General features: G+C 45.9%; 1 protein-coding gene across 5 annotated transcripts; it reads left to right on the top strand.

The window, feature by feature from the left end:
• Positions 1-10,494: 10,494 nt before the first annotated feature.
• Positions 10,495-16,749, top strand: DNAJB2 (DnaJ heat shock protein family (Hsp40) member B2). Of its 5 annotated transcripts, XM_027873723.1 has the most exons (11): positions 10,500-10,618; positions 10,958-11,055; positions 12,246-12,355; positions 12,747-12,800; positions 13,006-13,119; positions 13,381-13,455; positions 13,748-13,847; positions 14,099-14,169; positions 14,506-14,697; positions 15,761-15,809; positions 16,134-16,749. In XM_027873723.1, exons 2-10 carry the CDS (start codon positions 10,991-10,993, stop codon positions 15,775-15,777), a joined length of 798 nt encoding a protein of 265 aa, XP_027729524.1. In that variant the 5' UTR covers positions 10,500-10,618; positions 10,958-10,990; the 3' UTR covers positions 15,778-15,809; positions 16,134-16,749. The 5 variants fall into 5 exon arrangements, with proteins under 5 accessions (XP_027729523.1, XP_027729522.1, XP_027729521.1 ...); XM_027873722.1 differs by lacking the exon at positions 15,761-15,809 and having other exon boundaries at positions 10,495-10,618; positions 13,009-13,119; positions 14,506-14,847; XM_027873721.1 differs by lacking the exon at positions 15,761-15,809 and having other exon boundaries at positions 10,496-10,634; positions 14,506-14,847.
• The last annotated feature ends 1,123 nt before the right edge of the window (positions 16,750-17,872 follow it).

The following is a 17,872-nucleotide window of genomic DNA, read 5'->3' as shown; positions in this document are numbered from 1 at the left end:
TTTCCTCTCTTTCTCCTAAGCCCTTTCTCTGTCCCTTTGTTGCCTCTCCCTCTCCCTTAGGGGTAATGTAGCTGGACCTCAGTTACACTCCCTGTCCCAGGGTAGGAAGGACTGTATCTTTCCTAATGCCTTTTCTCCTGGGTCCACCTGATACTTTCATGCCCAGACTGTGACTCAGTCACCTTAGAGGGAGGGAAAGGTATTTGTCTCTCCCTATTCAAGACATCAGGATATCAGGCAAGTAGGACACCCTGATCTGCACAGAGGAAATACAGCTGTCCTGGAACAGGATCCCGGGCTTTTAGCTTTAATTAGAAAGAGCTCCCCTGGCACCTGAGGTAAGCTTGAAGTTAGGTCCACATTGAAGGGGGAGATGAAGGATGAGATTGAGAAAAAGGGAAAGGAAGAATGAAAGTAGGGAAGGGAGAGAGAAAAATGGTTGCTTGGTAGAGAAGGACCTAGGAATTGGTAGGAGAGTCACCCAAGATCTCCCCATGCTTTAAGAGGTTTGGGAATGTTCCAAGATTCTAAATATTACAGTATTATTGGGAACTGTGCTTTTATGTTGGGAAAGAGTTTCTTCTTGTTCTAAAAGCACTTTCTAATCACCAAAATGCAGTCTAGCCCACTATCTTCCTTCTTTTCAGTTATGAGCCCAAACCATCATGAACCTGAAGTGTTCCTTGATATATGTACTCTCTCACTAGACTGGTTGTCCAGTTGCATGTCACAGTCTACAGAACAGACATGCTTTTGCCATGTTGTTTTTCCTCTATAGATTCCTAAGCTCTTTTCTTTTGATTAATCATCAATTTATTGAGGACACCTGAGGTATCGATGCAATCACTGTCATTGATATGACAGTACAACCATTATATTTGGACTCAACACTACAGTCCCTGACATGCTAAGTAGAAACAGTGCTTAAACCTACAAAGTAAGGCAAAATGGTTATACCAGTCCAGTTAGTCACCAAAGAAATTTGTGCTAGAGGTGATGGAACATTAAAAACATTGGGGGAATCATTCAAAAAGTTTTCTTGAGAAGGCAGATACAAAAAGAATGGGGGGAGGGGGAGAGAAATCACATTTGCTTTTGTTGAGGTATGGGGCGCTGGGACAGTGATATGTGGGTCCTGCCCAAATGAATTTGACCCAAGCCTTCTTTCAGCCAAAGACAAGGTTTATTAAAAACACCGATGGAGGGTTGGTGAGATATTAAGAATCCGCCACATTGGCCAAACTCTTAAGGAATCTAAGCAAGAGGGCCAGATTGAATCTGAGCCCCTTCATGGAGGCCAAGATGGCTCTTATATACAGAAAGATTGTGGGAAGGATCTAGGAGTGGCCAAGTAGTCTGAGGTAACTATGAGGAGGGGTCTAGGGAGTGTTAGAAATTTGTGGGAGCAAGATACCTTGTCCCTTACAGGAGGATCTGGATGGGAGAGGCCAGTAAGCTGGAGGTGACTATGAGGTAACAGAAAAGGACCAGAATGCCAAAGACCTGGACCACATGGCCAAGGGATACTGGGGACTAGATAGGTGCAAGGAGTGGAGGTTTAGGGTGGGGCTAGACGCAGACAATGAAAGGGCAGTTAATTAACTGGGAAGGGTCTATGCCTCAGGCGAACGCCAGAGACTTGACCTTGTGGGGAAATTCAAGGAGAGCTGGGGGCTGGGGTTTCCAGATCCTGTACCCTGTCACTTAAAAAAGGACATCAATAATTACTAAGCCCTAGCCTGTTCTCTTGTCTTAACACAATATCTACGAGAAAGAGCTATATCGATGGCAAAAATAACTTCCATGAAAACATGAGGAAATGGGGGTTGGGGGTTGTTGTACAAATTATTTTCTTTGGAGGAAGTTTTGGTGATGTCTTTTGTTTTGGAATTTTAGATTACATTTCTTTCTGAAAATATATCCCCTCCATTCTGACCCAAAAAGCTTTATACAATGCCAATTTAAAAAAAAACAAACAAACCACAGATCTTCAAAAACAATCAATTTATCAACTGGGTTCAACAGCATATATTTCATTCCACCTTTCCAAGAAAATGATGGCAGTACTACAAGATCGAAGAATGGTAAGCTCATTCCAATTTTCAAAGAATGGAAGAGAACAGAGTCAGTAAAATATAAGTCAATGAGCTTAACTATGATTACTGGGAAAATTCTAGAATGAATCATTAAAGAAATGGTAAGCACACAGTTAGAAAAGGAGACAGTGATATAGCCATCATGTATGTATCAGGAACAAGTCATTCCAGACTAAATCTATTTCCTTTTTTTCGACAGGCTTACGAAACTGATAGAGAAGAGAAATGCTATAGATATAGCTTACCTCCAGTGTCTGACAAAGTATGTCATACCATTCTCGTGGGAAAGATGGAAAGATGTGGAATAGATGAAAATGTAATTAGATGAATTTGAAACAGGTTGAATGCTTAGACTCAAAAAACAGTTGTTAATAGTTCAACATCAACTTGGTAGGCCTCCATTTGAATGCCTCAGGGAAATGTTCTTGGTCCTCTGCTATCTAACATTTTTATCAATGACTTGAATACAAGTTTAGAAGGTATTCACATCAGATTTGCAGAGGACACAAAGTTGGGAGGGATATCTAACTGACCAGATGACATAAGACTTTGACAGGCTAGGTCAATGGGCTGAATCCAAATTCAATAGTGAATACATGTAAAATATTATGGTTGTCTTCAAAAAATTGACTTAAGAAATATAGGAAAAATTGTCTATGACATTTAAAAAAAATTATTTATTTTTAGCTTTCAACATTCACTTCCATAAGATTTTGAGTTCCAAATTAGGAAAAATTGGAATTCAAAAATATTATAAAAAATGAATGTTAAAAATTGTCTTTACATGTAACTGGAAAAAATAAAATACCATTAAAAAGAGAAATATAGGATAGAATAGTGGTTTGTTAGCAATCAGTTTTAATGAACTGCAAGCTTAATATGAGTTAGAAGTGTTATGTGGCAACCAAAAATCAGATATGATGTTGGGCTACATTAAGACAGGTATAGCTTCCAGGAATAAGGAGGAGAGAGATTCTTTTTTTAGGTAATTGGGGTTAAGTGACTTGCCCAGGGTCACACAGCTAGTAAGTGTCAAGTATTTGGTCTGAGGCTGGATTTGAACTCAGGTCCTCCTGACTTCATGGCCGGTGCCACTGTGCCACCTAGCTGACCCCCAAGAGAGATTCTTAACCACAGATTTCAATGGGTTCATTTACTTAGATGGGAAAAAAAATGACATCTTAATTCATTAACCTCTAACTAAAATTTAGCCTTTCCTTCTGTTACAAATGTAGGAAGAAAGAAGTGTTATTTTGAGAAGGGGTCTATAGGCTTCACCAGATGACCAAAGGAGTCTATGACATATAAAAAGTTCAAGGACCCCCCGGATCTATACTCTGTGCTGATCAGATCAGATCTGGAGTATGGTGTTCCATTCTGGGTACCAGAGCTTACAATGGACCTTGTAAGTAGACCATCTAAAAGAGGGAAAGCAGGGGCTGCTGGGTGGTGCAGTGGATAGAGCACCAGCCCTGGAGTCAGGAGGACCTGAGTTCAAATGTGGCCTCAGACGCTTGACACTTACTAGCTGGGTGACCCTGGGGTAATCACTTAACCCAGATTGCCTCACCAAAATATCAAAAATAAAATAAAGGAGGTAAACCAGGTTAGGGAAGGGCCTTGAATCCTTGTCATATGATGGATGTTTGAAAGAACTAGGAATGTTTAGTTTGGAAAAGAGAAGACTTTGGAGGACATAATAACAGTCTTCTTCAAGCTTCAGTTTCCTCATCTGTAAAATAAGGATAATAATAGAATCTACATCACAGGGCTGTTATGCACATTAAATAAGATAGTATAGGTAAAACACCTTGCAACCCCCCCGCCCAAATCTATGTAAATATCAGCTATATAAAAAATATTTGGCTATCATGTGTAAGAGGAATTAAATTTATTTTGCTTGGGCCATAGAAGGAGTAACTAGAAGTAATGAGTGGAAGTTGCAAAGAGGCAAATTTACATTTGATGTCAGGGGGGATAAACTTTTCTACAATTAGAGCTGTCCAAAAGTGGGATACAGTGCCTCAAAAGGTGATGGGGTCTCCTTTATTAGATGCCTTCAAGTAGAGGTTACTTGATCACTTGCCTAGTATATTATTATACCAGGCATTTGTGCAGGGTGTGGGTCAGACTCAGTAACAGCTGAGATCCCATCCAATTCTAAAATCTTGTGATTCTGTGATTCTCTCACCTCTTCTCTCAGGCAAAGTTTGGTGACAGTAATTAAAAAGTATTTGGTTTCATTGTATTCTCTTTTTCATTCACCTTGTTGGCACCTTTGTGCATATTGGTTTCTTGGCTCTACTAACTTTAGTGTTCATTAGTTCATGTAAGTCTTTCCATATTTCTCTGAATTCCTTGTATTTGTTGCTTTGTATTCCCCAATACAGCAGCTAGGTGGTGCAGTGGGTAGAGCACTGGGTCTGGAATCAGGAATACCTGAGTTCAAATCCAGCCTTAGACACTTACTTGGTATTCGACTCTGGGCAAGTCACTTAACCCTGTTTGCCTCAGTTTCCTCATCCGTAAAATGAGCTGGAGAAGAAAATGGTAAACCGCTCCAGTATCTTCACCAAGAAAACCCCAAACAGGGCCACGAAAAGTTGGACATGACTGAACAACAAAATTTCCCAATTAAAGAATCTTTTAAAAAAAGTAAAACTTGGTTTCTAGTTCTTTATGTAGTTTCTAGTTCTTTATGTAGCAAGGGCCATCCTACGGATCATGTGCATTCACAGGCTTTGTTTCCTTTGCTGCTTCTGGTGATTCCTGCTCAGTGCTAAAGGATTTGTGCTTTGAAGTGAAAAAGCAATTCTCTTATTGGTTCCTTGATCCCTTGACAGGAGTAAGGGGAGTGGGGTTTATTTTTAGACTTTCAGCCACTGATCCAGAATGACTCATTCATTCAGAAGACTGTAAAGGGAAAGGCAACTTCTACTCTTGTTTTTTTCTTTAAGACTCTAGAAAGTTGATGTGGAACTCTCTTTGTTATTCCCTATGAAGGTGGGGGAAGAAGGCCTCTTCTTAACCCTCAGCACTGATGCTTCCACATGACAGCTAGAGTGAACCTGAGCCTGGGCTTCAGGCCCCTGGCTGCCTCTATTACCTTGTGTTTCTTTCTTGAGCATAGGTGCCTGACATGGATGTTTGTGGCCCTGCAACCCTCATGTGAAGCTGAGTGGCAGCAAAAGGAGCTTTCTGCAATAGCATTCTTCTTCTTTGGGGGCTCAGGGTCACACAGCTAAACAGCACTCTTTTTTTTTTTTTTTTTTACACTTTGCATTAGACCATCTTTATTTTTTTTTTCACTTGCCATGGACCTTTTTTAAAAAAAATTTAATTTTTTTTTAGTTTTCAATTCCATAAGATTTTGAGTTTTAAATTTTCTCCCTCTCCCTCTCCTCCCCCCTCCCCAAGATGGCATGTAATCTAATATAGGCTCTACTTAGACATTCGTATCACATTAGTCATGATGTATAGAAGAATTAAAACTAAGGGGAGGAACCATGAGAAAGAAAAAAGAAAATAAAACAACAAAAAAAGGAGAGCAAATAGTATGCGTCCATCTGCATTCAGACTCCATAGTTCTTTTTCTGGATGCGGATAGCATTTTCCATCATGAGTCTTTTGGAGTTGGCAGATCGTTGCATTGCTGAGAGGAGCTAATGTCAAAGTCAATCATCGAACAATGTGTAAATAGCACTCTTCTTGAAGATGACCACTGATAGGAAGATGAGTCAAGCCATAATCTCACTTGTCAGGAAATGTAGACTCAAAAATTGATACTTAGAACCTAACCCATGAGACGGTGGCAGACGTTTCACCTTCATCTTGATTCTACATTGTCTGAACAACTCCCTCAAGGTTCACATCTTCTGGTAAGCCAGTTCAGGGGTTGGGGTCATTATCTTATTCGTGGTAATCTTCTCTGAGAAGGGTATATGGTTCCTGCTGCCAATCAGTTCTGACCAAGGGACTAGGAATTTCCGGGCATCTCAAATTCACAAGGAAGCCTCCAAAGCAGAAAACATTCATCTCAGGATCACTGCTTAATCACCTATGCTCAAGGAGAGAAACACAAGCCAAAGAGACAGCTCAGACCTCAAGATCCCAACTCAAGCTCACTTAGATGAATATATACTCTAACTTTCTAGCATTTTAGCATTCAACAAAGAAGTGGGGGGGGGGAAGAGAAGTACCCCTCATAGGAAGTCAAAGAGAGAGCCCCACAGAATCCCTATGTGCTTAGTAGGTGGGAAGAGAGATCAATGACAGAAGTTATCTTTTTCCTGAGGAGGTGGTTCTTTCTGGCTCAGAGGCCAATCCTCCTTTGAAGCATCACCCCTCTCCTTCTACCATCACAGGAACTAAGATATTGCTAAATCATTCCAAAACACAAAGTCCCACAGTGCTAAGTCAGAGCACAAGTGGCCTGCCAGAAGTGGCCAGGGAAACTCAGCTCAGCTCCACACATGCTCCATGAGTCATGCCAAACCACGTGAGAGTGGGTTGGGGTTTGTAATAACCTACATTATATTGTTTATTATCTATATAGCTTATTTTGACATCTATTGACTATTTATATAGTATTCCTATTTAACTTTTTCATGAGTATTTCCTGTTTCCCAAATTAGATATCACAAGATCCTGATGTATAGGCACCATAGCAAACCTCATTTTATCTCAGCATTTAGCTAGAGATCTGCACACAGTAGGTGTTCAATAAATACTTGTTGATGTTGATAGTAGTGAATGAGAGGAAGAGAGACAATAAATTTCAGAATGTGCTTAACCACATAGCCTTAATTATGTAGAAGCAGTGAGGAGCCACTGAAAGGTTTTTGAAGGAGGTGAGGTGAAGTGTAGGTAAGAGGGTGACATGGTTAGATATGTGCCTTAGGAAGATTTATTTGCAGTTTTTGAAAAAGGGATTAGAGTGGTGAGAGACATAAGGCTTTTCAAATAGTCTAAGTGAGAAGTGCTGAGGACCTGAACTAGAATGATAGTAGTGGGGGGTGGAGAGAGGAGAATGCATGCAGAAAATGTGTCAACAGAATTGACAGGGATTGGTAATTGATTGGTTACGGCATGTGAGGGTGAAGGGAAAGTATATGATGAGGCTTAGATTTTGGCCCTGAGTGACTAGCAAGATGCTGATGCATGCCCATAATAGAAAAAGAGAAGGTGAGAGGAGGTTTAGGAAGTTGTCTGGTCTGGGACATGTTGAGCTGGAGGTGTCGGGAGGGATGTGCGGGTGGATATGTGTTGCAAGCAGCTGGAGCTTTAAGATTAGTTTTCAGAGAAGTGCTTAGGGCTGGGCTGGATGCATAGATTTTTAGAGTCATGTGCACAGAGGTGACAATTGAATCCATGGAAACGGGATGAGATCACCAAGGAAAAGAGTGGAGCCAGAGAAAACCTAGGACAGAGCTTTGGGGGACACCCACACTTAGGGGGAGGGAAGAAGATGGTGAACCAGTAAAGGGAATTGAAAAGGAGCAGAGAAAGAAGGTAGGAGAAAAATTGAGAGAGTAGAAGTCCAAGGAGGAGAGAAGGTTCAGGAGGAGAGGGTGGGAAAGTTTTAAATGTTACAGAAAACTAGAGGAGCTAAGACAGACAGAATCTAACTATCCTTTCTCAATAATTTAAAAAAAGCCATAGCATTATGTGTTTATATTATTATCTTGACAATTGGAGTGTAAACTTCAATTCAATAAGCATTCAATAAGCCTACAAAGTGCCAGGTGTGGGGATAAAAAGTCAAAATAAAAACCAGTCCCTGCCCTCAAGGAGCTCCCATTCTATTGGAGAGATACAACATTTCTACATCTAAGTCCATACAGGAGAATTTGAGGAGAGAGTGCACAAATGGCTCAGGTCATCAGAATAGACTTCCTACAAGTGTAACTTGAGTTGGGCTTTGAAAAAAGGCAAGGATTGTAAGAAACAGGGAACATGGATGAACAGCCCAGGGAGGTAGGCCACTGCTTGTAAAAAGGAAGGATGAAATTCCAAATTTGAGGAAAACCATGTAGGCTAGTTTAACTGAAACATAGTGCTCATGAAAAGGAAGAATTGGAAATTAATTTGGAAAGGTTGGCTGGAGCCAGACTGGGAAGGGCCTTCCCAGCTAAGCATAAGAACTTATAATTTATCCTAGAGACAGCAGGGAGCCGCAGGAGATTCCCAGGGCAGGAGGGTGACCTGGTCAGTCCTGTACTTTGGGAAGATAATTTTGGCAGATGTTTGGAGGATAGATAGTTGAGATCAGGGACCAGAATCAGGGAATTCTAGTAGGAGGTTATTTATAACCGTATTTATGTCATGCTTCATCAATATTATCAAGTTAATCCTCACTGCAATCCTAGGAGGTATGTGCTGTTACATCCCCATTTTACAGATGAGGAAATTAAGACAAAGAGAAGTAACTTGCCCAGGGTCACACAGCTAGTGAGTGTCAGAGGCTGGATTTGAACTCAAGTCTTCTTGACTTCAAGTCCAATGCTCTATCCACTGTGTAATCTAGTTTTCTCTGCTCTATTACACTAATCTAGACAAAAGTCCAGATTAAGGTGAAGGCCATATGAACATAAAGAAAGGGAGAGATGTAAGAAAAGGGGGGAGAGTTAGAACTGATGGCCCTTCACAATTCACTGGGCATAGGGAGGTTAGGAAAAGGAAGACTATGACATAGACGTGGTCTACTGAAAGGGATAGATGCCCTAAGCAGAAATGGAAAAGTTAGCAGGACAGGAATGGGGGGGGGGGGCAGAATAGATAATGAGTTCCATTTAGGCTATGTTGAGTTTGAGATGACTGTGTCACATCTACAGGGAGGTGTCCAACAAGCAATTTATGATGCCTAACTAGAACTCCAGGGAGAGATTAGTGCTGGATACATAGGTCTGGAAGTCATTTGCCTAGAGATGCTAATTGAACCCAAAGGATCTGATGACATCGGCGAAAGGGAGGTTGTACAGAAAGGAAAAGAAACCAAGCCTTCAGGGACACTTAAGATTAGGGGGTAGGACCTTGAGGACCCTGACCATGTCTAGAAATCATCTGTATCCCTCAGTTTCCAGGACAGTGTTGGCACAGGGCAGATGTTGAAGAAATATTTGATGAGGATTAGATGAAAATAAGCAGAGACTCAGATCGAGCTCTCTACACTTGCATTAAGCAGTGGAACCTGGTGATTCTGGGTTGAGAGAGAATATAGAAGGGATAAGTTTGGGGAGGAAGCAATGAATTTAGTTTACGTCTCTTCTAACCTCCTTTTGGAGACTCTCCTCCTGTTATCTATCTGCTATTGCCGGGATACATTAAGCTCCTTGAGGGGGATTATTTAGGTGCTGTTTGTTTTTCATCTCAGTATTCCCCACACCTAGCACTGTGCCTGGAACTCCATAAATACTGTAAAAATCGATTTGCATGGTAATATGTTTTGCATGATTGAACACGTATAATCTATATCAAATTGCTTACTGTCTCGGGGGGGGGGGAAGAAAAAATTTGGAACTCAAAAAAATTTTTTAAAATGAATGTTAAAAATTGTCTTTACATGTAACTGGGGGAAAATAAAATATTATTTAAAAATCAATTTGAGTTGAAGGGATTGGTAGTGGAAAGAGTTCTGTGGAACATGGCAGATGAAGAAATTTGTTTTATATGACTATACGTATTTGTAACAGATTTTAATTTTCTTGCCTTCTCCATGTGCGGGGGAGGAGAGGGAGAGATAATTTGGAACTGCAAATAAAAGCAAATCTATAAATAAAGAAAAAAGAAAGAGTGCTAGGTTTGCAAACAGGAGACCTGAATTAAAATTCCATTTCTTCCGAGCTGTGTGACCTAGTAAAGTAGAAAGCAACGGTAGGCGCTTCATAAATGTTTATTGACCGACTGCCTAGAACCAGGGAGTCTGGGCTCGAATCCTAGCTCTGCTGAATAGAATATCAGTGTGACCTTGGGTGAGTCATTCTCTGAGCCTCACTCAGTTCCTCGTCTGTTTAAGAAGGTTGGATTAGCTGGCGCCTGAGGACCTTTCCAGCTTTAGAGCCGAGATGCCTAGGTTTTCTGTTTGTGGGTCCTTGGGCTGTAGGGCCAACTTGTGTGAGGGGTATGCGTCTGGGGAGGGCTGTTGCTACATGGCACGCAATGAATGCCAGAGGGAGATTGGCAGCTTGTTTGTGTGAGCCTGTTTGCCTGGCTGGCCCTCTGTTTTAGAGCGTGCGTCATCCTTGGAGCGTGTCTGTCTCTGCCTAGGCCTGTCGGGTCCCGTTGCTGGTGTCGTCATGGTACGGGCCCAAAATAGCTTCGGCTCCGCCTCCACCTCGGAGCAGCCGCGGCGGCCCGCCCTTCTTCCCCTTCTCCCCCACCTCCTGTCTGCAAGCCGGCCGGAGCCAGCGATTCGCAGTCTAGTATTTTCCCTGCCTCGGGCGCATGCTCGGGCCCCTTCCCTGAGCTAGGGCTGGGCCGAGCTACGCAGTTTGGGAGCCAGAGCCGGAGCGAAGGCAGCCACTGTTAGCAGTTCCCGGGGTGGGGGGCGGGGCTCCGCCGCACTGGAGGGCTGGGGGCTCGGGTGGCTTGGGCGGGGGAAGGAGGGGAGGGAGCGCTTCTGTTTCCAGGGGGAGGGGGCTGCTGGGACTGAGCTCTGTTTGCTGTAGGGGCAGCAGCCCAGGCTGGCTTGTATTGGGGCTGGCTATAACACCTTCTTGGAGAGGAAGGATGGTGTGGATAGCTCACGCTGAAAGCCAGTGACGCTCGAGCTGCCCTTCTGCCTAGGAATTTTCCCGGAGGAGTATGTTCCTCCCTATCTCTTGGGGAAGCTCTCTAGTCTCTGACAAATTCCTCTTCTGCAGCCTCATTAGGGACTTATAGACAGACGGGCTGCTATGGCATCCTACTACGAGATCCTGGATGTGCCTCCAAGTGCCTCCCCTGATGACATCAAGAAGGCGTAAGTGCCCCCATCCCTGGGCATCCGTGAGGCTTCTCCTACTCTCAGGAAACTTCTTCCGGGCACGCCAGTACCAGTGGGTGTGCCTGGTAGCAGCAATGAAAGAACAAGGCCCTAGGAAAGATCTAGGGCTTTCTCCAAGTCTCACGGATTGAGGAAGCGATGTGAGAAAGCTATAGCAAAATGAAGGTGTTGTCATATAGTGGGAGAAAAAAGTACCAGACTTGGAGTCAGAGGTCCTGGGTTTGAATTTAGAGACTCTTTACTAATAGCTGTGTGATCATGGACAAGTGAGTTCATCCATCCGATCTTCAGGTCCCACATCTGTAAAGCAAAGGGATTGGTCAAGATGATCTAAGGTGCCTTCCTGTTTGATGGCTATGATCCTATGAAAATGCTTATGTGGCTTGCACTGAGGGTTCTCTTCCTGAACCCCATCCCATTAGAGTTTAGGCTTCTCCCTTTTCTGGAGATGTCCCTGGGCAGCCTGCTTTCATGCTTAGGGACCCTGATTATCATGGGATGGAGTAGAAGTGGAGTTGAGGTTGAAGGGACAACACTTAGGGAAAATGGAGAAAACAACTGCCCTGTCCCCCCACTGGCCACTGCAGGCATGCATAAAGACTCCTGCTGCTTCTGGGGAGATCCCTGGAACGGATCAGAGTGGGGCTGCTCTTTCTTTCATTCCATCATCAACAGACTCAGTACCTACCACGTTCAGGGCACCATGCTAGCTGTTGGAGGGGGTAGGGTAGGGTGGAGGGGTAGATATAAAAGTATTACACAAGATCCCTGTCCTCCAGAAGTTTACACTCCAGTTGGGCCCGTGAAATATAGCCACTGAAGGATATACAACAGAGTAAAAACAAACGTGGCAAACCACTGCAGTATTTTTGCCAAGAAAAGCCCAAATGGTGTCATGAAGAGATAGAAGCCACTTAAATGATGACAATGAGGGATGATGATGGTGATGATGATGATGATGATGATGATGATGGGGGCAAAAAATAAACAAGGCAGAGAGTAGGAGGTGGGGGTGAATTTCCTAATAAGACTTACTTGTGGAGAATGAAGTGGGAGAGAAGGGACTCTGGTAACCTTGGGCAAATACTAGAAACGAAGAGGAGATGGGAAGAGAGACTGAGGCCCAGGAGGACCCCTCTCACACTGCCCTCTATCCCCCCTTGTAGCTACAGAAAGAAGGCACTCCAGTGGCATCCAGACAAGAATCCTGACAACAAGGAATTTGCAGAGCAGAAATTTAAGGAAGTTGCAGAGGCCTATGAAGTGCTGTCAGATAGTAAGGGCCTGAAGCCTGGTTCATTTCAGACTATAATTCTCATTTGTTCCTGTAGCCATTACCCTTCCACTATAGACTCCTTTTCCCCCTTGCCTGCTTCTGTTTCCACTTGCAGGTCTCCCTGGGATAATGTATATTGTACCTCCTCTCTGAAGGGGACATCTGGAGTTTTCTTTTGCTTTTTTTTGGCTTTAATCCTCATTCATCCATTCATTTTGCATAGACCTCTCCTACCGGCTGATTCTATACCCAAGGCAACCCCAGTAGGGACAATCTTAGCCCGCTCATGGATGGTCCCAGAATTGTGGCAGCCAGGGGAGGGAGCGGAAGGACATGCTGTGTTGTTACCACAGCCAGTGGGAAGAGCTGACGTTCACATTTTTTTTTTTAGAGCAAAAACGGGACCTCTATGACCGCTATGGCAAAGATGGACTGTCTGGGCCTGGTAGGTAGAGTTGGGAAGGAGCGAGATGGGTAAACGAGATGGTGAGATGGGGGAGGGGAAATAGTCAATGAAGATGATCAAGCCTAGTTACCTTCTCTTAAGAGTGTTTACTGTTCTTGGGAGCAGTTGCATAAAGCTTCTATACAGCACTCCCCCGAAGCAGTGGGCCATTTATTTGTCCTGTCCTGTCCCCCTCACCCCTTAGCAGGTTCAGAATCTCCAAGGGCTGGATCTGGTGGATTCACCTTCACCTTTCGAAATCCTGAGGACGTCTTCAGGGAATTTTTTGGGGGCCAAGACCCATTTGCTGACTTTTTTGGTGAGTAGGTGATCAGATATCCCTCTTCCATCCTGGTGATGTTTAAAACTAAGTGTGGGAGTGAGAAGACTTGAGTTCTTGAGGCAAAAACAATTTTCAGGGATGAGCTCCAAACTAGTATTATGGGGAAAGAGGGGGATATTTTTGGCATCTCTCAGGCAAAGGTCCTCAGGAAAGAAAGGGAAGCTAAGAGTGACCCCAGTGAGAATCTTTCTCTCCTTCTGTCCAATCAATACTGAGGACATTGCTTGCTCTTTGCAGATGACCTAGGACCGAGTCAGGGCCCGCTGCATTCCAGAGGCTTTTTTGGTTTTTCTCCCTTCTCTTCCCACCCAGGTAGATATTGCTGTTCTTTCACATTCCAGTCTCTAAATTCCATGATCCTTCAACTCTAACCTTCAATTGTTCCTTCTGCTTGCTTTCCACTATTTGCTGAATTGATCAGCAGCAACCCCCTCCCTGACGCCAGCCTACTCCACTCTGCTCCTGAAGCCTTCCTAGTCAGGAGGTCTCAGGAAGCATGCTCCCTTGGTTTCATAGCTGCTCCCTAAATCCATTCATTTCTTTACTGGTGCCTCCAACCATTGGATGAGTCTGTTTTTCTCCTCCTTTTCCCTCATCTCTACAGACTTTGCTTCATCCTTCTCCTTCAGTCCTGGGGCCCACGCCCTACGTTCTGTGACCACCTCTACCACCTTTGTGAATGGCCGCCGAGTTACAACTCGAAGGTAGGGGGATGTGGACGAAGTATCCAATCGTGGATTGGGAGACTCTCGACTTAGCTTTTCATTCTGGATCTGGCCAATGAAAGAGTTGGACCGAATGATCTTTGAGGCCCTTTCTGGCTCTGAAATGCTCCGATTCTAAGGATGGGGAGGGAAGTGTGGGGGCAGAAGTTTGGAGACTGTGGGACTCTGGGCAGGAGGATGTTGGTGAGTGGGGTGCGACCCAGTGAAAGTAACTGTGCCATCTATTACAGAATCAGGGAAAATGGAGAGGAGCGGGTGGAGGTGGAGGAGGATGGGCAGCTGAAGACAGTCCTTGTCAATGGTGAGAGGTAGCATGGCTGTGCAGCCCCTGGACAGGAATTCCTCACTTCTACTCCCCTTTCTGGGCTGCTCGTTGGGTGGGAGAAGTTGTCCTTTGGCCTATTCATAGGGCAGGAGTTAGAGGGTTGGGGCCATCCATGGGGGTGGGAAGGACTCTGAGAAGGTGCCATCTACTTGTGGGAGTACTCTGGTGACATGGTACAGAGGGGGACAATACAAATGGAGATACAGAGGGTTCTGCTAGGGACCTGGTCAGAGACACATGTGGGAAAATAGATGAGAACCCATGGCAGGTACTGGCCTACAGGTCAGGCAGAGCTTTGATTATCTCCTACAGGAGTCCCTGATGACCTGGCGCTGGGGCTGGAACTGAGTCGCCGAGAGCAGATGCATTTGACCAAAGAACCTAGTGGGGCCGTGCCCAAGTCTTTCCATGTCTCAGGCCTCTCGGACAATGAAGACGAGGACATGCAGCTAGCCATGGCCTATAGTCTGTCTGAGAAGGAAGCAGCTGAAAAGAAGGCTGCAGGTGGGCGGCAGGGCAGTCAACAGCATGAGAGTGCTGGGACCCGGGCCCACAAAGCAGCAGAGAAGAAGGCCACAGGGGGGCGGCAGGCCAGTCAGCAGCAGAGGAGTCCTGACACCCAGGCCCAGGAAGCAGCTGGGAAGAAGTCTGCAGGTGGGCAGTGGGCCCACCAATGGCAGGGACATCCTGAGACCTGGGCCCAGGATCCGGGTGTGGGGGTGGTTCAGGAAGGGGCACCGAGAGTGGCCAGAGAGCCCAGCGTGGCTTCTGAGGATAAGGCATCTCGCTGTAGCATCCTCTGAAGACAAGATCCCAGTCACCTTAAGTCAGCTCTCTGGGAGGTTCTCCTCTCACAGCTGGAGCTCAGTTCATACCCCTAACACTGTCTAAGCTCCAGCCTCACCTCCATGGCCCCTTGGGTTTCCCTTCTTAACCATTAGCCCTGACTCGGGCTTGAGTCTGCTATGACCATGAGGTTTGCTACTGCCATTGCTACTGTTGATGCTGTTCTTGGCCTATGCCCAGCACAGAAGGGTCAGGCTCTGTCAGGTGGGACCTGGGCCTTGTTATTGGGGAGGGAAAAATTCATCAGGAAGACTACCCTTGGGCAGGGGTCAGTGGGGGCCTTTAGGAAAAGAACCTGAGGACAGTGGTATGGGCTGGTTGATAGAGGCAGAATTCTGTCCCTGAGACTCATTTCCATCCTGTACACATGATGGGGTTTGTAGGCGAGATCTCAGCATGGAGTTACCCCAGATCCTGTCTTGGGTGGCACACGTTGTGATCTGGTAGAATTTGTCCTGGAGTGGTGGTGGGGAGGGATGATATGAGTGTCAACCTCTGTTCCTGTTGTACAGTTGTAGACCGTCCGCCCCTTGCCACATGAGTGGTTCTGGGGTAAGGACTAAGGTGCTGTGATGAGATCTGACTGTCTCTGTTGCTTGCCTCCTCCAATTCCTTGAAGCTGTGCCCGCTGCTTCTCCTTCCTCAGACACCTCTCTCTTCCCCCCTTCCCTACTGGCTGGCTGGCTAAGATACCCCCTCCCTTTCCCTCTTCCCCCACAAGGCCTTGGTGCTGAATGAGGAAGAAGCTGGAAGGGCTGTGGGTCTCCAGGGTAGGTAGGCTAAGGAGTACCCTCAGTAGCCCTTTGACTCTGAACCCAGGTCCACTTCATTCCCTTCTTCCTCTGATTGTTCCTATCCTCTGTTAGGCCTTTGAACTGGTTGGAAAATGGGGTGCCCAGAAGAGAGAGGGATGGTTTGGGGTAAGGGATGATCACCAAAGTTTGGCCCACATGGGGACTGTGTATTCCCTCCCCTCATCTGAACCCCAAGGATGACGCTTCAGGGGGAGCCCTGGACTTGGCTACCGTGCTTTGCTCCAGGCTGCTTGGCGCTGACCCTTCTTTCCTGTCACCCCTGCCCTGCTCTCTCCCCAGATGTATTCTGAACTGGATGTCCGGGACCCAGAGCCATCGCAAAGCTCCTTCAGGATGTCGCCCTTCCCTGGGTGCAGGGTGGGGGGATTCCCCTCCATTCCTCTCCCCCATCCATGCTGAGCTCGGAGCCATGGCCTGGATGGTGTGCTTCAGGGGCAGGTGGGCGGTGGGTTAGTAGTGGTAGACAACAGACTTCCCAGGGGCCTGTGTTCAGTAGCCCTTGAAAACTACATGTCCCATAATGCTATGTACCCCTTCATGAATTGCCTGGGTGAAACTGTGATGTGGGAGCAATGCATCTTAGGGCATGCAGTTTCCACCAGTACCAGCCACAGGCTGCCTCTCTTCTGTCCTGTGATGACACGGAAGAGTCCTATCCCTCGTAGAGGTGGAGAGTGTGTGGATACGCTGGGGAGAGGAAGAGTCCGGGGTTGGAGCCAGCCAGCTAAATCCTAGGCTCCTCCAAATCTGTCTCACCATTGGACTCCACTGGTTGGGGGAGGAGCCAAGATGGGGGGAGAAATAATGGGAGGGAGAAACTTTATTCATCTGTGCAGTGATGGGTCCTGGAAAACAAAGCAGCCACCCCCCCCCCCCCCCCCCGCGCGGGGCCCGCCGCCCGAGGGGAGACCCCTGAAGGCGGTGGCTGGGTGGAGGCATGGGTGGGGCAGTTGGGTATTTGTTGGGTGCGGTGTGGAGTTAGGAATAGGGTGGGGAATGGGAAACTGAAACTGGTCCCAACAGGCTGTGAGTGTGAGTTGTGCTAGGGCCAGCTGAATGGTACTTGTGAGAAGGAGCTGAAGGGCATGTCGCTGCTTGTATGGCCTCGTCCAGCCTCTAACCCCCTTCCATTCATGATGACGGAGCTGCCCTTCCTCTTCTCTGCTTAGTGGAGTCTCCAGGAGAGGAGGAGGAAGGGGTGGAGAAGGCATGAGTGCTTCACCAGGTCCAGCTTGTGAGGGCCTACTGGGTCAGGGTGTGCTTAGCTCAGATTCATGAGTAAAACACTGGAAATCAATAAACCTGATAATATTTGGAGACTGTACTGGCTATCCTTGGAGCCTCCTTTCATTGGCCAGCTCAGGTGAAGATGGGAGGGGCGATTCAAAGTAGCCTGTTGCCTGTTCAGGTCTGATGAGTGAATTGTGGAAGACTGATCTGCCCCTTGGACATATTTCCCCTCGTTAGAGTTGGGTTCGGTTTCTGAACCCTCTGCGGTACTAATCGGAAGCTGAGGCTTGAGTCTAGTCTTGGAACTGGAAAAATCAGCCAAGTGGCTGATAATAATAGCACCTGCTCACTGAGCGTGGAGTGAGGAAGTGTGGTATATTGGGTAAGCTACAGGACCTCTGACATTGGGTTTGAATCTCCCCTCACTTACTAGATGTGTGACCCTGGGCAGGTCATACATATAACTTATCTGAGTTGCACTTTCTCCATCTGTAAAATGGGGATAATAGCATCTATCTTACTGGGTTGAGATGAAATTCGAATGTATGTAAACTCTTTACAAACCTTAGAGTACTTTTTAAAATGTGAGCTATTACAGATTTAGGCAGCTGGTCACCTTCAGGTGGGCTTGCCGAGCCAGGACCTGGGGATACCCTCCAGGAATGCTAAGTGCAGATACATGGAGGGTCTGTGCCATCTAGCTAACACTGGATTCAGCACGACCTGCTTGGGCAGGCCTGAAGGGGAAAGATGGGTTGCAGTGTATGCCCCTGACTAATGCTTCTCAA

The sequence above is a fragment of the Vombatus ursinus genome, unplaced genomic scaffold, assembly GCF_900497805.2.
Source record: "Vombatus ursinus unplaced genomic scaffold, bare-nosed wombat genome assembly UNPS02014802.1, whole genome shotgun sequence".
NCBI classification, from domain to species: domain Eukaryota; kingdom Metazoa; phylum Chordata; class Mammalia; order Diprotodontia; family Vombatidae; genus Vombatus; species Vombatus ursinus.
Note: the sequence above shows the minus strand (reverse complement) of the source record. Positions and strands in the feature narration are given on the sequence as shown.